The sequence below is a fragment of the Zophobas morio genome, unplaced genomic scaffold (assembly GCF_036711695.1).
Source record: "Zophobas morio isolate AGI-343-1 ecotype UQ-CSIRO unplaced genomic scaffold, CSIRO_AGI_Zmor_V1 ptg000016l, whole genome shotgun sequence".
Classification (NCBI taxonomy): domain Eukaryota; kingdom Metazoa; phylum Arthropoda; class Insecta; order Coleoptera; family Tenebrionidae; genus Zophobas; species Zophobas morio.
In genome coordinates, this window is record NW_026972121.1 from 474,310 (window position 1) to 492,716 (window position 18,407).

The 18,407-nt window shown below is 35.9% G+C and overlaps 2 protein-coding genes across 3 annotated transcripts; one reads left to right on the forward strand and one right to left on the reverse strand.

The window, feature by feature from the left end:
- The first annotated feature begins 2,809 nt into the window (after positions 1-2,809).
- LOC135129460 (anoctamin-3-like) lies at positions 2,810-5,828 on the forward strand. 2 transcript variants are annotated; one of them, XM_064056612.1, is made up of 13 exons: positions 2,810-2,994; positions 3,043-3,230; positions 3,276-3,677; positions 3,726-3,886; positions 3,931-4,021; positions 4,066-4,192; positions 4,243-4,551; positions 4,603-4,757; positions 4,798-4,919; positions 4,965-5,170; positions 5,241-5,340; positions 5,383-5,567; positions 5,608-5,828. In XM_064056612.1, exons 1-13 carry the CDS (start codon positions 2,860-2,862, stop codon positions 5,785-5,787), a joined length of 2,361 nt encoding a protein of 786 aa, XP_063912682.1. In that variant the 5' UTR covers positions 2,810-2,859; the 3' UTR covers positions 5,788-5,828. The 2 variants fall into 2 exon arrangements, with proteins under 2 accessions (XP_063912682.1, XP_063912681.1); XM_064056611.1 differs by having other exon boundaries at positions 5,241-5,567.
- Positions 5,829-9,673: 3,845 nt separating this feature from the next.
- Positions 9,674-11,803, reverse strand: LOC135129356 (parafibromin). Its single transcript, XM_064056505.1, has 8 exons — positions 11,646-11,803; positions 11,345-11,570; positions 11,153-11,298; positions 10,890-11,103; positions 10,407-10,834; positions 10,100-10,323; positions 9,904-10,045; positions 9,674-9,848 (listed from the first exon to the last, which is right to left on the reverse strand). Exons 1-8 carry the CDS (start codon positions 11,774-11,776, stop codon positions 9,812-9,814), a joined length of 1,548 nt encoding a protein of 515 aa, XP_063912575.1. The 5' UTR covers positions 11,777-11,803; the 3' UTR covers positions 9,674-9,811.
- Between the last annotated feature and the right edge of the window lie 6,604 nt (positions 11,804-18,407).

Genomic DNA, 18,407 nt, shown 5'->3' on the forward strand with positions numbered 1-18,407 from the left:
ATTTATGTGTTTTTTCTAATTCTTGTCCAATTTTTTGTCAGTTTTTTTTTATTACTTTTTTGCCGTTTTTATATATTTTTTTCGTTTTGTTGTTACCTTTTAGTCACTTTTTTAACGACTGTCTAAATAAAATAAAATTAAATCGAACCATTGAAGTCTATTTTTTCCATAAAATACTGGATTTGTTTGATTTAACTTCTTAAGATCGAGGAAAGTTGTGTCTAATAACATGAAACCAATGTTTTTTTGCTTTTTTTGCTGCTTTTCTTGCCGTATCTTTGTTGTTTTTTTTTTGCGTTTTTTGTTGTCTTTTTCATCACATTTTTGTTGCTATTTTGTGTTGTTTTGTCGCTTCTTCCCCGTCCAATTTTTTATTGCTTTTTTTTTTCCTCCCCATTTTTGTCACTTTTGACGACCATCTAATGTTTTTCCTAAAATCTCGATTTGTTTGATTCTATTTTAAGGTCGGGAAAAGATCTATCTAATCACAGGAAATTAGCTTTTCTTGCTTCTTTTTTGTGTTTTTCTTTTTTGTTATTATTTTGTATTTTTTACTCTCTTTTTTGACTTTTTTTTCTCGAAATTCTTTCGTCGCGTTTTTGGTCGTTTTTGCCTTTTTACTTCCTGAGCGTAAGCAAAGGAAGTATTGTAATCGAGTCCGTCGGCCGACTCTCTACTTTTACGTTTTCTCGATCTTTCATGACTTCTAGAATACGAAAAAATAGGTCTCCCATTTCCGTCTGTCTGTCCGTCCGTCTGTCCGTCTGCCGTTCCGGATTTTTTTTACCGTTTTTTCTATGTTTTTTTGTCCATTTTTTGTCATTTTGTTATTGCTTTTAGTCGCTTTTTTAACGACTGTCTGGATAAAATAAAATTGAATCCAATCAAGTCGATTTTTGTTCCTAAAAAATTGTATACGTTTAATTTTACTTCAAGAGCGAGTTCTGTCTTACATGAAAACAACCTTTTTTTGCTTTTTTGGCTTTTTTCCCTGTTTTTTGTTATTTTGTTGTAACTCTTTTGCTTTTTTGTGTTTTTTACTCCCTTTTTAGACGATTTTTTTGTTGAAATTCTTTGGCCGCGGATTTTGCCTTTTCCCGTTGAATTTTTTTATTGCTTTTCTTATTTTTTGTGGTATTTTCTTGCACTTTTTTTTGTCGGATTTTTTTGTGTCGTTTTTACTCCGTTTTTGACGATTTTTTTGTCGTTTAGTTGGATTTTTTCGTCGATTTTTTTTACTTTCTTTTTTTGGTTTTTTTTTGTTGAATTTTTTGTGGCTTTTTGTGTTTTTTAACACTTGTTTCCTATGATTCACTATTTTTTCCTAAAAAATTCAATTTGTTTGATTCTACTTCAAGGGCAAGGGAAGTTCTGTCTGCCTTTATTGCGGCTCTTTGTTGTTTTTTTTACTCTCTTTTTGACATTTTTTTGTCGAAATTCTTTCGTCGCGTTTTTGGTCGTTTTTGCCTTTTTTACCGTTTTTTCTAATTTTTTTTGTTATTTTGTTGTTGCTTTTAATCGCTTTTTAACAACTGTCTGGATAAAATAAAATTGAATCCAATCAAGTCGATTTTTGTTCCAAATAAATTGGATACGTTTGATTTTACTTCAAGAGCGAGTTCTGTCTGACAACATGAAATCAACTTTTTTTGCTTTTTTGTCTTTTTTCCCCTCTTTTTTGTTATTTTTTTTGTGTTTTTTACTTCATTTTTTGACGATTTTTTTGTTGAAATTCTTTAGTGGCAGTTTTTGCCTGTTCCCGTTGAATTTTTTTATTGCTTTTCTTATTTTTTGTGGTATTTTTTCTCTTCTTGTAACTCTTTTAATTACTTTTTTGCATTTATGTGCCTTTTTGTCGTTTTTTACTCCCCTTTTTTAACAACTGTCTACTTTTTTCCCTAACAAACTAGATTCGTTTGATTCTACTTCCAGGGCGAGTAAAGTTCGGTATACTATTTTTTTTTCTTAAAATAAAACTTCAAAGGGAGGAAAATTGTAAGTGGCTTTCCTGCACTTTTTTTGTCGGGTTTTTTTTGTTGTTTTTACTCCGGTTTTGAAAATTTTTTGTCGTTTGGTTGGATTTTTTCGTCGATTTTTGTTGATTTTCTTTATTTTGGTCATTTTTTTGTTGCATTTTTTGGGCTTTTTGTGTTCTGTAAAATTTTTTTGTTTTTTTCATTACTCAATATTTTTTCCTAAAAAATTCGATTTGTTTGATTCTACTTCAAGGACAAAAAAAGTTTTGTCTAATAACACGAGATCATTTTTTGTTGCTTTTAATGCGGCTTTTTGTTGCCTTTTTTTGCGTTTTTTGTTCTCTTTTTCATCACATTTTTATTTCTATTTTGTGTTTTTTGTCGCTTTTTCCCGTCGATTTTTTTTTATTGCTTTTGTTCACTCCCCATTTGTATCACTTTTTTTAAAAACTGCCTATTTTTTTTCCTAAAAATTTGTTTGATTCTACTTCAAGAAGCAAAAAAGTTCTATCTAACACGAAATCATTTTTTTTTATTACTTTTTTTGTTTCTGTGTGTTTTTTTTTCTCTTGTCTTTTAATCTCTTTTTGACAATTTTTTTGTCGAAATTCTTTCACCGAATTTTGGTCCGTTTTTGTAACTTTTACGTCTTTTCTTAATTCTTGTCCAATTTTGTGTAGATTTTTTTAATTACTTTTGTTGCCATTTTTGTCTTTTTTTCGTTTTGTTCTTACATTTTAGTCGCCTTTTTAACGACTGTCTAAATAAAATTAAACCCAAACATTAACTCTAGTTACGGCGATGTCTATTATATTGTCAAACTTTGACAGATTTACTTACAATATACTTATACACTTTTTACTTGTAATAAACAGAAAAATCAATGTCGGATGAAAGAATAGACTACGTTGTCGTAATCAGTAAAGACTTAAAACAATCCAGAAAGTTCCAATACATCATCAAGTTTATCAAAAACCTAGAAGAACTTGGACTGAAGCTCGAAGTCAAACACCAAAAGGTAATACAACAGCGTGCTACATCTACAACTAACTTATCGTCATTCTAGAACAAGAATAATGTCTACATCATGATCCACCTTCCCGAAAACGTGATAGAATATTTTGCGTATAAGTACGACATAGACATACACAACCCAGGTCACACTGTCGTCCCAATATCAACAATAAACCTATTTACTGGTCAACCCTTCCAAACGCCGTTAAGCGTCGACAAAGACTTTTTCCAAAGAGAGGGGTACGCAAATCGTGTCTTGTTCCAAATCAGAATCGTACCTTTTAGGAAAGCCACCACCAAAGAACGGATTCAGATCGTCAACAAAATCCTACAAGAAGTGAAATTTGGTACCTTCGAAAACGAATTCAGTGTCGGGAAACTGATCAGGTACGGAATTGCCAAAACCGCGTACCCTTTGCACGACGGCGACTACGCACAAAAAGACACCCATGGTTTGGAAATACCAGAAAACGACAGACAGTTGCTGCTGAACTACTGGGGCAGCCTGTTTCTTTGGTACAAAAACCAGCCCCTAAATTTGGTGGAAAAGTACTTCGGGAGTGAAGTTGCGTTCTACTTCGCTTGGTTGGGGTTCTACAACACGATGTTGCTTCCGGCAGCGATTTTTGGCCTTCTTGGTTCGGTTATCAGTATCATTTATCTGCTAGTTGTCGACCAGGAAAGAGTGTAAGTACCTAGTTTTGAAACAAAACAAGATATGATTTTGTCTTTCAGTAAAGACATCTGTGAGAGTAATTTGGTAATGTGTCCTTTGTGTCACTCTGGAAAGAACTGCGTCTATAAACCACTGAACCTCTCGTGCCACTATGCTAAGATATCAATCATTTTTGATAACCACGCTACTGTGGTATTCGCGGTGTTCATGTCATTTTGGGGTAAGTTTTAAGCGACAGTTCTGATGAAACCTAATTTTTTGCAGCTACATATTTTATCAACCAGTGGACCCGAATGGAGAACACCTTGAAGATTCGTTGGAACGTAGATTTCGAAAAAATGGATACGAAAGCTCGGTATTACTAACTGTATTTGCTATACTTTTACATTGAAGTTTCAGACTGGGTTATCGCGAGTCTTGCTCCCAAAGACGATGGTCTTCTTTCACCGGTTCTCTAGAACCTTACGAACCCACAAGAACGCGAATCGTGCATATCACACTATCCTACGCTACGTCTCTTTTCCTAGTATTCTTACCCAAATACCATCTAATTCAACTTATCACGAGTTTCTTCAGATAGCTATCGTTCTTGCAATTGTCTTCGGAGTGATAATGTACCGAGTCGCGATGACCACCATCATCAGATTAACCGGCTCCGAGCGGTTAGAAATCCACGGACCTTTCATGCTACAAGCGTCTAGCGCATGTCTTCAGGTGGTCTCAATCCAGTTGTTTGGGTTATTCTACGTCAGACTATCAAAATGGCTAACAAATTTAGAAAATCCGAGGACACAAACAGAGTACGATTCGCTCATTGCGCAGAAGCGATACTTACTATGCTTCTGGAACAACTACGCGTCGCTGTTTTATATCGCTTTCGTCAAAGTACTTAAATATAAAACGTCGTGTTGACGGGAAAAATACTAATTCTTGTAGGGACGTTTCTACTCCCCGAACGAACCACCCTCAACTAGTTATTCCGAAACTGACTTGTGCGGGCCTACAGGCTGCATGATGAACCTATGTCTTCAACTCAGTATTCTGATGTTGTTTAAGTCGCTTTTTGGAAACATCTTCACGCTGATAATACCGTAAGTTAGGGGTTCGTACGAAATGCTAAATGTTTTTCAGACTGATTAAAGAAAAACTTTGGAAGAGCAAAACTAGCCAGCAAGACGTGCCACAGTGGGAAAAAGAGTTTGAATTAATACAACCCCGTCGCCATTTCCTCGTTTCTGAGTACACGGAAATGAGTAAGATTGTTCTTTGGTGGTATTTAGGGTTAGTTTTTTTTGTAGTGGTTCAATACGGTTTTGTTACTTTTTTCGTGGGGGCTTTCCCCCTGGCACCGTTGTGTGCTTTAATCAACAACTGTCTGGAGTTGCGTGTGGACGCCTACAAGCTATTGACGCGGTACAGGCGTCCGGTGCCCAGACAACAATCCGGGATTGGGGTTTGGACAAGCATTCTGAAAGTGATTACTCACTTGAGCGTGGCTACCAATGTAAGTAACACGTTATACTTGCCCGGCAAGCGGGTGACGTGTGGTTCGATTCCCACGATTTAATTTGCAGGCGTTTGTTTTGGCGTTTACGAGTGATTTTGTAGTTCGCGAGATCTATAAATACTCACATAATGGGTCACTTGCTGGGTACATCCGGTCGACGTTATCGCGTGAGTGTTACTTTTTATTTACAATATTAAATGAAGTAATAGTGTACGACATGAGAGACTACGAAGAACCTCTTAGTGGCGAGCCGGCTGTTAACCCAATCAACAATTCGACGCTGTGTTTCTATACAGCAGCTCGGCATCCTCCGGACCACCCCAAGAAGTACAAATTAACCCCTATGTATTGGTACATCACCGGTATGAGACTCGTATGCGTGATAGTATTCGAGGTACGTCATTCCACTACAGTCCGACTAATACCAACTGTAGCACATTATTTTATTGACCAATGGCGTGCTTTCCTACGTCATACCCGACGTACCATGGGAAGTAAAAGAAAGTCTGCACTACAAAAAAAATAAAGAACTGGAACTGAAACTCAAGGCGCACGCCGAGAACAGGGCGAGACGCAGAAGAACAACGAAGGTGACCCGCAGCCAAAATATATAAACTTTTCATAGAAAATATTTTATTTGTATAAATTTTTTATAATACATAAAGTGCACTAGTTTAACGCTTTTTTTTAACAGCCTACGTTCTATTGCAATTCTCATTGATTTTGGAAAATGACTGAACAATATTAAGAGGTACCGCTCGAATGAAGAGGCGGTGGATGGGCGGGATTATTACTTGCTTAAAGAAGATTCTGTAGGAAAAAGTTAAACTTAGCCCAGCCCACCCACTCGTTCTCTATTTTTTGTCTTCAGAAATAAGAAATGAATGTTATAGCAAATAAGTTTGTTTACTAGAGAAATTGAACGCGGCGCCCTCTGGGGGTGGTGAGTGAAAACGGTGATGCTTCATTATTTTTGCAAAATTAACTATAGATGGTTAAATTCTGTTATTTTATTTAAATTGAGATTTTTTTGTTTTTATTGTTTGTTTACAATAATGAACACAAAACTGGAGCATTGTCTGTTGTAAATTTAATTATTTTTTCTTTATTTTGTGCTTTACTTGCACAGTTCTTACTAAATCAGTATAGAAAGAAATATGTTGTATAGTGTCCCAAATACTCTAAGGTATTATGGCTGTTATAATATTAGTGTATTGTGAAGTCGACTTTGCAGAGGAGGATTCAGAGTAATTATCTGGGCATTTGTTTCTGAAATCTGTATGTTACATTTCTAAATAAATAAAACCTTAACTTTCCCGAAAAATGGTTGATGTTTTAGACAAATAAGTGAGTTGTTTTCGATTATGGATTTACAAAAAAACTATGGTAGTAATAGTAATTAAATAAACTATTTCATTTATTATATTGAATTAAATAATAGATATTGCAGCAAGTAATTAGTGTTTAGAAACTAAGTAACATAATGCAAATCCATTTCTGAAGTTTCATGTAAACAGACTAATGGAGTCATTAGGTAGGTAATTCAATCCAGTTGTTCAGTGTCTAGTTCCAGTAGTTTGTACTTTTTTAAAACAATAAAAAATGTAGATACAAATAAGCAATATAGCTGAAGCCGGATCTGTCCTGGTTGGCAAGATATCGGGACAAATCCGTGATTTATGAGGGGAATATTTTTTTCCATTATTAGGTTACTGGGGCCATATAACCTTAGAGTATTTACGAGTCTATACCTAGACTGGACATTCAAATGTGTCTTTCTTATTGTGTTATTACTTTACTAAGTAACTATTGATTAATCATTATTACTACTTACTTGGGTACAAAGTCCTTGACTTATTCTTAAAAAAATTGGTCGGAAGTTTTTTCGACAGAACTTCCCTCGGACCGAAAGTACAATGAAACATCTATGGTAGAGGGCCAGTGGACATAGTTAGTATTTGTTTAAATATTTTGGTAAATAACTGAACAATATTAAGAGTAATCGCTGGAATGAAGAGGGGGTGGATGGGCGGGGCTATTGCTTGCTTATGAAAGATTCTGTACGGAAAAGTTAAACTTAGCCCCGCCCACCCATCCGTTCTCTACTTTTTTCTTCCGAAGTAAGAAATAAATGTTATAGCAAATAAGTAGTAGAACAAAAAAAAATCACGATTAACGGTTTTTTTTTAACAACCTACGTTCTATTAGTTCCAATTCTCACTTTGAAAGAAATATATAATTCACCCCGCCCACCCACCCGGCCTCCACTTCAGTCATTCACTTTGTCTAGTTCGAATGAAAAGTGGATCTCCATTGAAGAGAGATAAAATCGTTAGAATGAGAATAGTGTGTGTGGGCGGGGCTAGTATCTGCTAAGATAGGACTGAACAATATTAAGAGTAATAACTGCTATTGCTTGCCTATAGAAGATTCTGTATGAAAAAATTAAAATTAGCCCCGCCCACCCACCCGTTCTCTATTTTGTGTCTTCAGAAATAAGAAATGAATATAGCAAATAAGTAGTATGTGTGGGCGGGGCTAGTATCTGCTAAGATAAGATTGTTTTGGTAAATGACATACTTTCTAAGAAAATAAAGGGTGGGTGGGAGGGGCTACTGTTTGTTCATAAAACTAGAAAAAAGATAAACTTAGCTTACTTTTACAAAAAATGAGGAAATCTTTTGAGCTTTCAGTGTTTTACTTTTTACGAATTTGAAAAAGTCTTGAGTGCCGCAGTGTTTGGGTACCCATGGAGATTTTTTTTGTAAATTGTTTAAAAGAATTTTGGGGGACTTTGGTGTTCTATTTTTGGAAAATTCTGAGCATCTGAGCTGACCTGTTTTAAGGTCAATTTTGGGACCGCGTTTTTTTTTGAAAAATCTAAATTCTGAAACAATCTTGAGGGTCTAGGTATTTCTGGTTGGAAAGAATTTGAAAGTACTTTGGAGCCTCTAATGTCTTTTCTTATAATAATTTAATTAAATTCTTAAAGGATGTGTCATTTTCTAAATAAGTCTTATATTAGCAGGTACTAGCCACACCCGCCCATTTCTACTTTCTTAGAGAATATATCATTTGCCAAAATCACTCTTATCATAGCAGATACTAGCCCCGCCCACCCACCCTCTCTTTTCTTAGAAGCTATGTCATTTGCCAAAATTAATTTTATCTTAGCTAGTACTTGCTAAGATAACACTTACTGTGGCAAATTACATACCTTTTAAGAATATAGAGGGCGGGTGGGCGGGGCTATTACCTGCTAAGATAACACTGACTTTGCCAAATGACATACCCTCTAAGAAATAAAGGCCGGGTTAAAACTCGCTAAGATAGAACTGAACAATTTTAAGAGTAGTCACAGGACTGATGAAGGGGCGGGTGGGCGGCGCTACTGTTTGTTCATATAACCAGAAAAAAGCTAAACTTGGTTTACTTTTACAAAAAATGATCAAATCTTTGAGCTTTCAGTGTTTTATATTTTACAAATTTGAAAAAAAGTCTTGATTGCCGCAGTGTTTAGGTACCCATAGTATATTATTTTGGGAGCCCATGGATTTTTTTTTGTAAATTGTTTAAAAGAATTTCGGGGACTTCGGTGTTGTATTTTTGGAAAATTCTGAGCTTACCTGTGTTTGAGTCAATTTTGGGACCACGTTTTTTTTTTTAATTTAAAACAATCTTGACGTTCTAGGTATTCCTGTTTGGAAACAATTTGAAAGTGCTTTGGAGCGTCTAGTGTCTTTTCTTATAATAATTTAATTAAATTTCTTAGGATACGTCACTTAAGTCAGAGCTCATTTGCCAAAATGAGTCTTATCTTAGCAAGTACTAGCCCCGCCCACCCGCCCTCTATTTTTTTAGAAGGTATATCATTTGCCAAAATCAGTCTTAACTTAGCAGTTACTAGCCCCCCCACCCATCCTCTCTTTTCTTAGAAGCTATGTCATTTGCCAAAATTAATTTTATCTTAGCTAGTACTTGTTAAGATAACACTTACTGTGGCAAATTACATACCTTTTAAGAATACAGAGGGCGGGTGGGCGGGGATATTACCTGCTAAGATAACACTGACTTTGCCAAATGACATACCCTCTAAGAAATAAAGGCCGGGTTAAAACTTGCTAAGATAGGACTGAACAATATTAAGAGTAGTCACTGGAACGCAGAAGGGGTGGGTGGGCGGGGCTAAAACTTGCTAAAATAGGACTGAACAATATTAAGAATAGTCACTGGAACGAAGAAGGGATGGGTGGGCGGGGCTAATACTTGCTACGATAAGACTGATTGTGGCAAACGACATATCTTCTACAAAAGTAGAGGGGGGTGGGCGGGGCTAGTAGTTGTTAAGATAAGACCGATTTTGGCAATGGCGTTCTTTCCTACGTCATACCCGACGTACCATGGGAAGTAAAAGAAAGTCTGCACTACAAAAAAAATAAAGAACTAAATAAAGAGCAGGACGAGACGCAGAAGCTGACCCGCAGCCAAAATATATAAAAATTTCATAGAAAATATTTTATTTGTATAAATTTTTTATAATACATAAAGTGCACTAGTTTTTGTATATAGCGCTATCCATAACAGCACTAAATTAATAGAACAATTTCGGGGGTAATTCCTACACAATACTGTACAAGTTTAGAATCGTAAATGTGGCTTGAACTGCATGATATGCCTGTAATAAAAATCGACTTCGAGTTTTCAGCCAACTTCGACGAGCATAAACTTACCGGTCGAGTTTCTCCCAAAATACCATGAGGGCAGCACGATCCAAGTGCCTTTTGGTTCGAGATAGTTGAATAACGGTCACAGCCCACTTCGCGACGTTAGAGTCGAGTCGCATTTCATCGTATTTCAGGTGAAAGGCGGCAACTGAAAATCAGTTCGAGTTGGAATATGCGGCTCAAACGGACCAAATAACGTTACCTTTGGAGAAAATCTCAACTGGATTCTCCCAAGGGTACCCCTTGAACTGCCACGCGGGCCCCATCACAAAAACAGCAACAACTCTGTCCCAGTCGCTGGGACTCAGTTTCGCCGGGTTATCAACAACACGGTAGGGCACCGTCTGCCCGTTCCGCTGCCTCTGGATCAGCACTTCATTATCTCTTTTCGCCCCTTCTGATTTCTTTTGTTCCACCGAAACAAACCTAAAAAGTCGTTTTAATATCGTTTACGAAAAGCATAAATAGCGCTTGTCCGAGAACGAACCCTTGAAGCACGATTTACTTACTTCAAATCCTGCAGAATCTCCTTAACATTGTACATTGAAATAAGGCAATTGGTACCCGCTGGGATGATAATAATTGGTGTTCTGGAGACTCTTTTGGTTAGACCACCGGGTGGCGGTCTGGCGGCGCTAACTGGCAGTGGGGCTTGGGGTTGCGCAGGTTGAGGTCGCGTTTTCACTGGACCCTCGGTCACCGATTTGAGCGTCATTCCATGGTAGGTTCCCATCGTGTCGATCTTAAAGCCCTCAGTCTCTTCCTTCTGACGGTTGAATCTTTCCTGATCGTATCTGTTGTATACCGCTGGTTGGGTTGTGGGTCTGACGGGCGTTTGACGTGGGGTGACGATGGGGGCTTGCTGTGGGGGCCTCTGGCGACCTTCTTCGCGGGCCTTGATGCTATGAATCATGGCGAAGATGTTTTTCGCGAAAGTCTGAAAAATTTTAGATAAACGTTGAATGTAATCTTTTTTTCTAGCATGAACAAACCTTTCCACTTGACTGGAGAATTGTAGTCCTAGTCCTCCACTGCCTCTCCCTACTAATAATATCTTTGGTTAAATCAACATCCAGATCTAAAATAGCGCGAATATCATATTCCTGCCCAATATCATCATTCCCTTTAATCGTAGTCCTCTTTTTCGCGAGACGCTTCGCCTTAATAGCTGCAATTTTCTCAACTGACATAGCTTCAGACAGTGATCTAAAACAACCCAGTCAACCCACTCCAACCACAACATTAAAAATTTTACTTGATATTATCAACAGTGACTGAGGCCTCCTTTGGTGCATCGAGCCTTGCAGCCAACTTCTCCCTGACTTTCTGCACATGAGGATCCTCAAATCGTGGTTTTTTCGCAATACTTTCCGGTCCTTCATAATCAGCTGACCGTTTTACCTACAAACCTGTCCTTAAACACGAAACTTGCCACGTCGACACGTACCTGTGTGGGTATTTCAAGCGGGGCACTCTTATCGATGGCGGGACAACTGGCGGTTTCGCCATTCAGATACGCAAGAAGTTCTTTTCGATCAGGTCTTCGTACTACCGGAATATTCTCGGCTGCGGCTTGTCGTACATACACAGGATGAGTTAGGGACACGTTTTTTAATATAAATAGGAGACATTCCAGTGAGTAGTATTCTTTCGCTGTCCCATCTTTTCCAGAACTACAAATTGAAATTTTTTTTGAGGTTAGCTTGTGACAGCTGGTGGTGGCGGAGCTTGAAAGAGTTTATACGTACCCCCACATTAAATAGTTGGTTTTTACATTTTTGGGCCATGAGAATTCGCCGAATATTATCTGTCCCTCGCGCTCGATTATTTCTTTTTTGTTAACATTGTATTGGCGGAGAAGGCTCAACGGGTCCGCCATTTTTGTTTACTAGAGAAGTCGAACGCGGCGCCCTCTGGGGGTGGTGTGTGACAACGGTGATGCTTCATTATTTTTGCAAAATTAACTATAGGTGGTTAAATTATGTTAAGAACAAGGAGAATTAGGCAAAATATAGTATTATAATTAAAATTCTGGACAGACTTTACTCGAGAAGTTGGTATTTCTGACCAAACCTTGGGGTATTACTGGTAGCATATCCATTTTATTTAAATTGAGATTTTAGGTTTTTATTGTTTGTTTACAATAACGAACACAAAACAACACATTGTCTGTTGTAAAGATAATTATTTTTTCTTTATTTTGTGCTTTACAGTTGTTATTAAATCAGTATCAGTGGCGGCTGGTGGGTCAAAATTTCGGGTCGGCCAAATATTTTGAGTCTACACCTTGGTGTTATATATTTTCGTAATGTATGGCTGCTACTCATTAACCACTGACATTTTACGTGCCAGGATGTACAAAACATCTCAAATGTTTCGACCTGTTAAAATAATTTTTTATAGGAAATTTACAATGTCAGTTTGATTCTAAATACTATTAATCCTTAATTCTACTTGTTCTGCTTTATCATTAATTGAGAACCACCGAAAACATTATTTTTACTGAGTTCCCCGTCGACCGGCGGCTATACGGCTTGCCGACCTCGGACATCCACAATTAAATAATAATAATTAAATAATGACATGCAGTTAAAAAATATAAAAAAAAAGTAACAATAAAAGTACCAACTGTTAACTATCTTCATTTACATTTATTTTTTTTTAATGTATATGACAAATTATCAAATAAATTAATTGAATAATTGAAAAATTAAAATGATTTAAAACTTTAAATTCGTTTCTGAAATATCTGAAAACGCTTAGATGCTAAAAATACAGAAAAAGCGCATTTATGTTGTAGCTAAGTTATGTACGAAAAATAAAATTTTAGATAATTTAAAGCGTTTTAAAAACTAAATTCGCGTTGCTGGGTACGGCGAAGGAGGATTTCGCCGGACCTGGCACAACATACGTTCCGCCAGGTCTTTGTCTACTACAGTGTGCTAGACAAAGAGAACGATGAAACCGTAAGCTGCTGCGAAGTCGAAACATCGAGCATAATGCATTCCTGGATACGGCGTGCCGAAATCTCGCCGGCAAAGCGTGTTTATCAGCATTTAAAATTAGCAACAAGCAACAAATGCTTTATTTTCTACCTACAATATAATAAAATATATTTTTAATATATATGATCTATCAAACTTTATTTCTTTTTTTATTTTCTAATTTCAACGCTTACTAAGTATTTTAAAATGACTGGTACGGCGTGGCCGACCCTGCCGCCCCTGACCAGCCGCCACTGATCAGTATAGAAAAAAATATGTTGTATAGTGTCCCAAATACTCAAAGGTTATATGGCTGTTATAAAATTAGTGTATTATCATTTTACACTGTACTGTTTTTGAAGTCTATATGTTACATTTGTAAATAAATAAAACCTTAACTTTCCCGAAAAATGGTTGATGTTTTAGACAAATCAGTGAGTTGTTTTCGATTATAGATTTACAAAAAAACTATGGTAATAATAGTAATTACACTATTTTATTTATTATATTGAATTAAATAATAGATGTTGCAGCAAGTAATTAGTGTTTCATGTAAACAGACTAATGGAGTTATTTTTAGGTAATTCAATCCAGTTGTTTAGTGTCTAGTTCCAGTAGTTATAGTTAATTATTATTACTACTAACTTGAGTATAAAGTCCTTGAATTATTCTTAAAAAAAATTGGTCGAAAGTTGTTTCGACAGAACTTCCCTCGCACCCAAAATACAATGAAACATCTATGGTAGAGGGCCAGTGAGCATAGCTAGTATTTGTTTAAATATTTTGGTAAATGACTGAACAATATAAGAGTAATCGCTGGAATGAAGAAGGGGTTATTGCTTGCTTATGAAAGATTCTGTATGGAAAAGTTAAACTTAGCCCCGCCCACTCACCCGTTCTCTATTTTTAGTTCCATGTTACTTCCCATTTTCATTTTACAAAAGAACACATAATTGACCCCGCCCACCCACCCTGCCTCCGTTTCAATGATTCACTTTGTCTAGTCCGAATAGAAGCAATGACAACAACGAAAACAGGAATGTGATTAGAGACAGCAATAGTAATAAAAAATATCAGACGAAGTTTCAAGCGTTAATCCAAGTTGATAATGCGGCATATAAGAGTATTTTACACAGTGGTCACCTTATTGTTGGTCTTGATTATTGTTTGGCTTATGATGCCGTGGAGGTCCGGAGATACTTTAATTGTTGCGGTTTTAATCACTTATCAAAACAATGTTCATTCCGAAAACCAACCTGTCCCAGGTGTTCACAGGAACATTCTTTGAATCAGTGCAAAAGTGAAACTCTGTGTTGCATAAACTGTACTATATAGAATTCTACCCAGTCCGAAAAATTACCAGCAGATCATGCCGCTTCGGATATAAAGAATTGTCGTATGTATCAAAGAGCTGTTTCTGATTTTAAACACAACATCTTAAGTTTAGAATAGCAATTAATGTCAAAGTCGACCGTTCCTGCACATCGTACAGAAATACACCATCGTCTTAAAAATATTGATATTTATTATCAAAATGTGCGAGGTTTGAATACCAAACTTATTGAGGTTTTAACTTCTAGTATTAGTATGGAACATGATATTTTTGCATTTACCGAAACATGGTTATGTTCGAATGTCAACGACCGTGAAATTTTTGATACAAACTACTTTAATGTTTTTAGGGCTGATCGTAACTTTAGCGAAACTTCTAGAACACGTGGCGGAGGTGTACTGATAGCAACTCGTAAAAACTTGAATGCTGTCCAGATTGATATTTGTACAATTAATGATGACTTTTGTAAGCTAAAAAATTTTGACATATTAATTATGAAGTGTGGAGACACGGTCGGGTTACTCTTTTACCTGATTTTAGTTTATATACCACCTAAAATAATGTCATCTGGATGAATATCTTTTATTTTTTAACTGTTTAATGACGTTAAATTGTCTCTATAATGCTAAAATAATAATACTCGGTGATTTTAATATTCCTGAATTTTATGAAATTAGTCAAATCAATGCTACCGATAATAGTGAAGTCTCAGCTCTTCTAAACTTTATGAATTTTTATGAACTTAGCCAGTACAATGATGTAGTCAACTGCAATAACGTATTATTAGATCTTATAATCTCTAATCTATATCTAAAAATTAATAAATCTGAAGTTCCTGTCACAAAAATTGATTCTTATCATCCACCCTTAGAATTTACTCTGTCGACTTCGAAGTTGAAATCCGTTCCTTTGGGAGTCAAGTCAAATTTGATCTATAATTTCAGAAAAGCGAACTTATTTCTCTTATATGACGAGATTCGCCAGTTAGACTTTGGTTTTTTAAACGGTATTAGAGATCCCAATGTTGCAGTCAGTCAATTGAATGATCATCTTACTTCAATTTTTAATAAACATGTGCCGATGAAACAAAGACGAACCAATAAATATCCGTTATGGTATAACATCACAATTATTAATTTGTTGAAAAGAAAAAATCGACTTTGGCGAAACTGCAGGCGTACTAAATCTGAATCGGATTACAATGACTTTAAGTTAATTAGGGCCAGAATAAAGAAAATGGTTAAAATTGCGTACACTAATTATATTAGAAATGTCAGTAGAAATATAAAATCTGATCCAAAAAAATTCTGGGACTTTCTTAAAGCCAAAAATAACGATATCTCAATCCCGGCCGTAATGACCTACAATAACTACAACGTTGAAAGCCCATTGCAAATTGCTAATTCATTTGCAAATTTCTTTACCAAAACATTCATTCATAATACATCTCCTGATAAAGATATCGGTGATCAAGGCTTGTCAGCATTAAATATCAATATGCTGCATGTATCTCAGTTTAGTGAATCCGTTGTTCAGAAAGCTTTAAAGAGATTGAAGCCATCAATGACTGCTGGTCCTGATTCCATACCCTCTTTTCTTTTAAAGGACTGTGCCATACTATTTGCCGGACCCTTGACTTTGATTTTTAACTTAATTCTTCAAACATCACAATTTCCTGATCTATGGAAGGTTTCACGTGTCTCACCTATTTTTAAGGCTGGAAATCGTTCTGATATATTTAATTATCGTCCTATAAGCATAATTAACAATTTCGCTAAAGTGTTTGAATATATTCTCCATCATATTATTTATTCTCACGTCTCCAATATGATAACAACTAAGCAGCATGGTTTCATGAAAGGTCGGTCGACAGTCACTAATCTCACAATATTTTCTCAATTTATATCTGAAGTTTTAGATCGACGAGGGCAAGTTGACTGTATTTATATAGATTTTTCTAAGGCCTTTGACCGCATTGACCACCATACATTGCTCCGTAAACTCTCAAGCTTTGGATTATCAGACTCTCTTATCGCCTTAATTAAATCGTACTTATTTGGTAGATCTCAGTATGTTTCATTAAATGGTTTCGACTCTTACTCTTATGCTCAAACTTCAGGTGTTCCTCAGGGCTCTGTTTTGGGTCCTCTGCTTTTTAATATGTATATCAATGATATAACGAAGTACTTAACATTCGACTGTTTAATGTTTGCTGATGATTTGAAAATTTTTGTAGAGATTAAGTTGTTCGAAGATTGTGACAGGCTTCAGAATAATCTTGACATTATTTCTAATTGGTGCCAGGAGAATTTCTTTTGCATTAATGGTGATAAGTGTTATGTAATGTCCTTTTCCAAAATTATCAACAACACTCATTACGATTACTGTTTTGACAATAATGTCATAAAACGTAAATCTTTAATTCGTGACTTGGGAGTTACGTTTAATACAAAATTGAATTTTGTTGATCACATTAACATAATTACTGCTAAGGCATTTAAATCGTTAGGATTTGTCATTCGACACTCAAAAGAAATCGACGATATTGTTGCATTAAAAGGTTTGTATCTTGCTTTCGTAAGATCCAAGTTGGAGTACGCATCTAGAATCTGGAGCCCTATTTATGACATTCATGTTTCTAACATCGAAAAAATTCAAAGGCGTTTCCTAAAATACCTTGCCTACAGGATTGATGGGGTTTATCCGAATCAAGGTTTTCCACATGACCTACTTCTAAAAAGGTTTGAATTACACAGTCTTCAGAGAAGAAGAATGGTGGACTCTGTTTTAATGCTGGTTTATTTAGTGCGTTCCTACATAGATTGCCCACAGTTACTGAGTATGTTAAAGTTTCGGACAGTAACAGCACGTTTTCGGAATACTAATCTATTTGAAATCGCAGCACCGAGAACTAACATCATGAAGGCCTCCCCTCTTTATCAGGCTGTTAGGAACTACTCCTTTATTGGTCACAAAATCGACATTTTTTTTACTAGCATTAGTGAGATTAAGCTTATCTTTGAAATTATGGAAATTTAATTGAGTATTTACTATCTATTTTGCGCTGTTCATCGTTATTATTACTATTACTGTTTACCTACCTATTAGTGATGTAATCCAATAATTGGGCTAATGCCTGTGGGATTACTTTGTATTAAATAAATAAATAAATAAATAAATAAATAAATAAATAAATAAATAAAAGAGAATCTCAAATGAAAAGAGATAAAATCGGTAGAATAAGAAGAACGTATGTGGGTGGAGCTAGTATCTGCTAAGATAATATTGATTTTTCTCTATTTTTCTCTATTTTTTGTCTTCAGAAATAAGAAATGAATATTATAGCAAATAAGTAGTACCTACAACAGTATGTGTGGGCGGGGCTAGTAACTGCTAAGATAAGATTGATTTTGGTAAATGACGTACTTTCTAAGAAAATAAAGGGTGGGTGGGAGGGGCTAATACGTGCTAAGATAAGACTGACAGTGGAAAACGACATACATTCTAAGAAAAGAGATGGCGGGTGGGCGGGGCTAGTACTTGTTAAGAAAAGATTGATTTTGGCAAACCACGTATCCCCTAAGAACGAAAGGGTGGGTGGGTGGGGCCAAAACTTGCTAAGATAGGACTGAACAATATTAAGAGTAATCGCTGAAATGAAGAGGGGATGGGTGGGCGGGGTTATTGCTTACTTATAGAAGATTCTGCATGAAAAAGTTAAACTTAGCCCCACCCACCCACCCGTTCTCTATTTTTTGTCTTCAGAAATAAGAAATAAATGATTTTTTAACAGCGTACGTTCTATTAGTTCTCATTCTCACTTTACAAAAAAAACATATGATTCAAAGGGCCCCTATTTCAGTGATTCATTTTGTCTAAGTAGTTCGAATGAAAGGTAGGTCTCAATTGAAGAGAGATAAAATTGTTACAGTGAGTGGGCGGGGCTAGTAATTGCTAAGATAAGTTTATTGCTTGCTTATGAATATCTCTGCAGGAAAAAGTTAAACTTAGCCCCCCCCCCACCCACCCATTCTCTCATTTTTTTGTATTACAGATATATTCTGATTAGCAATTTACTATGCTTACAATAACTTTAAAACGTCTGCAAGATCTGAAAGTATTCAGTTGTGCAATTCTTGATTTAATCAATAACATAAATTGACATTAATTTTTTGAGACACCCTGTAAAAATA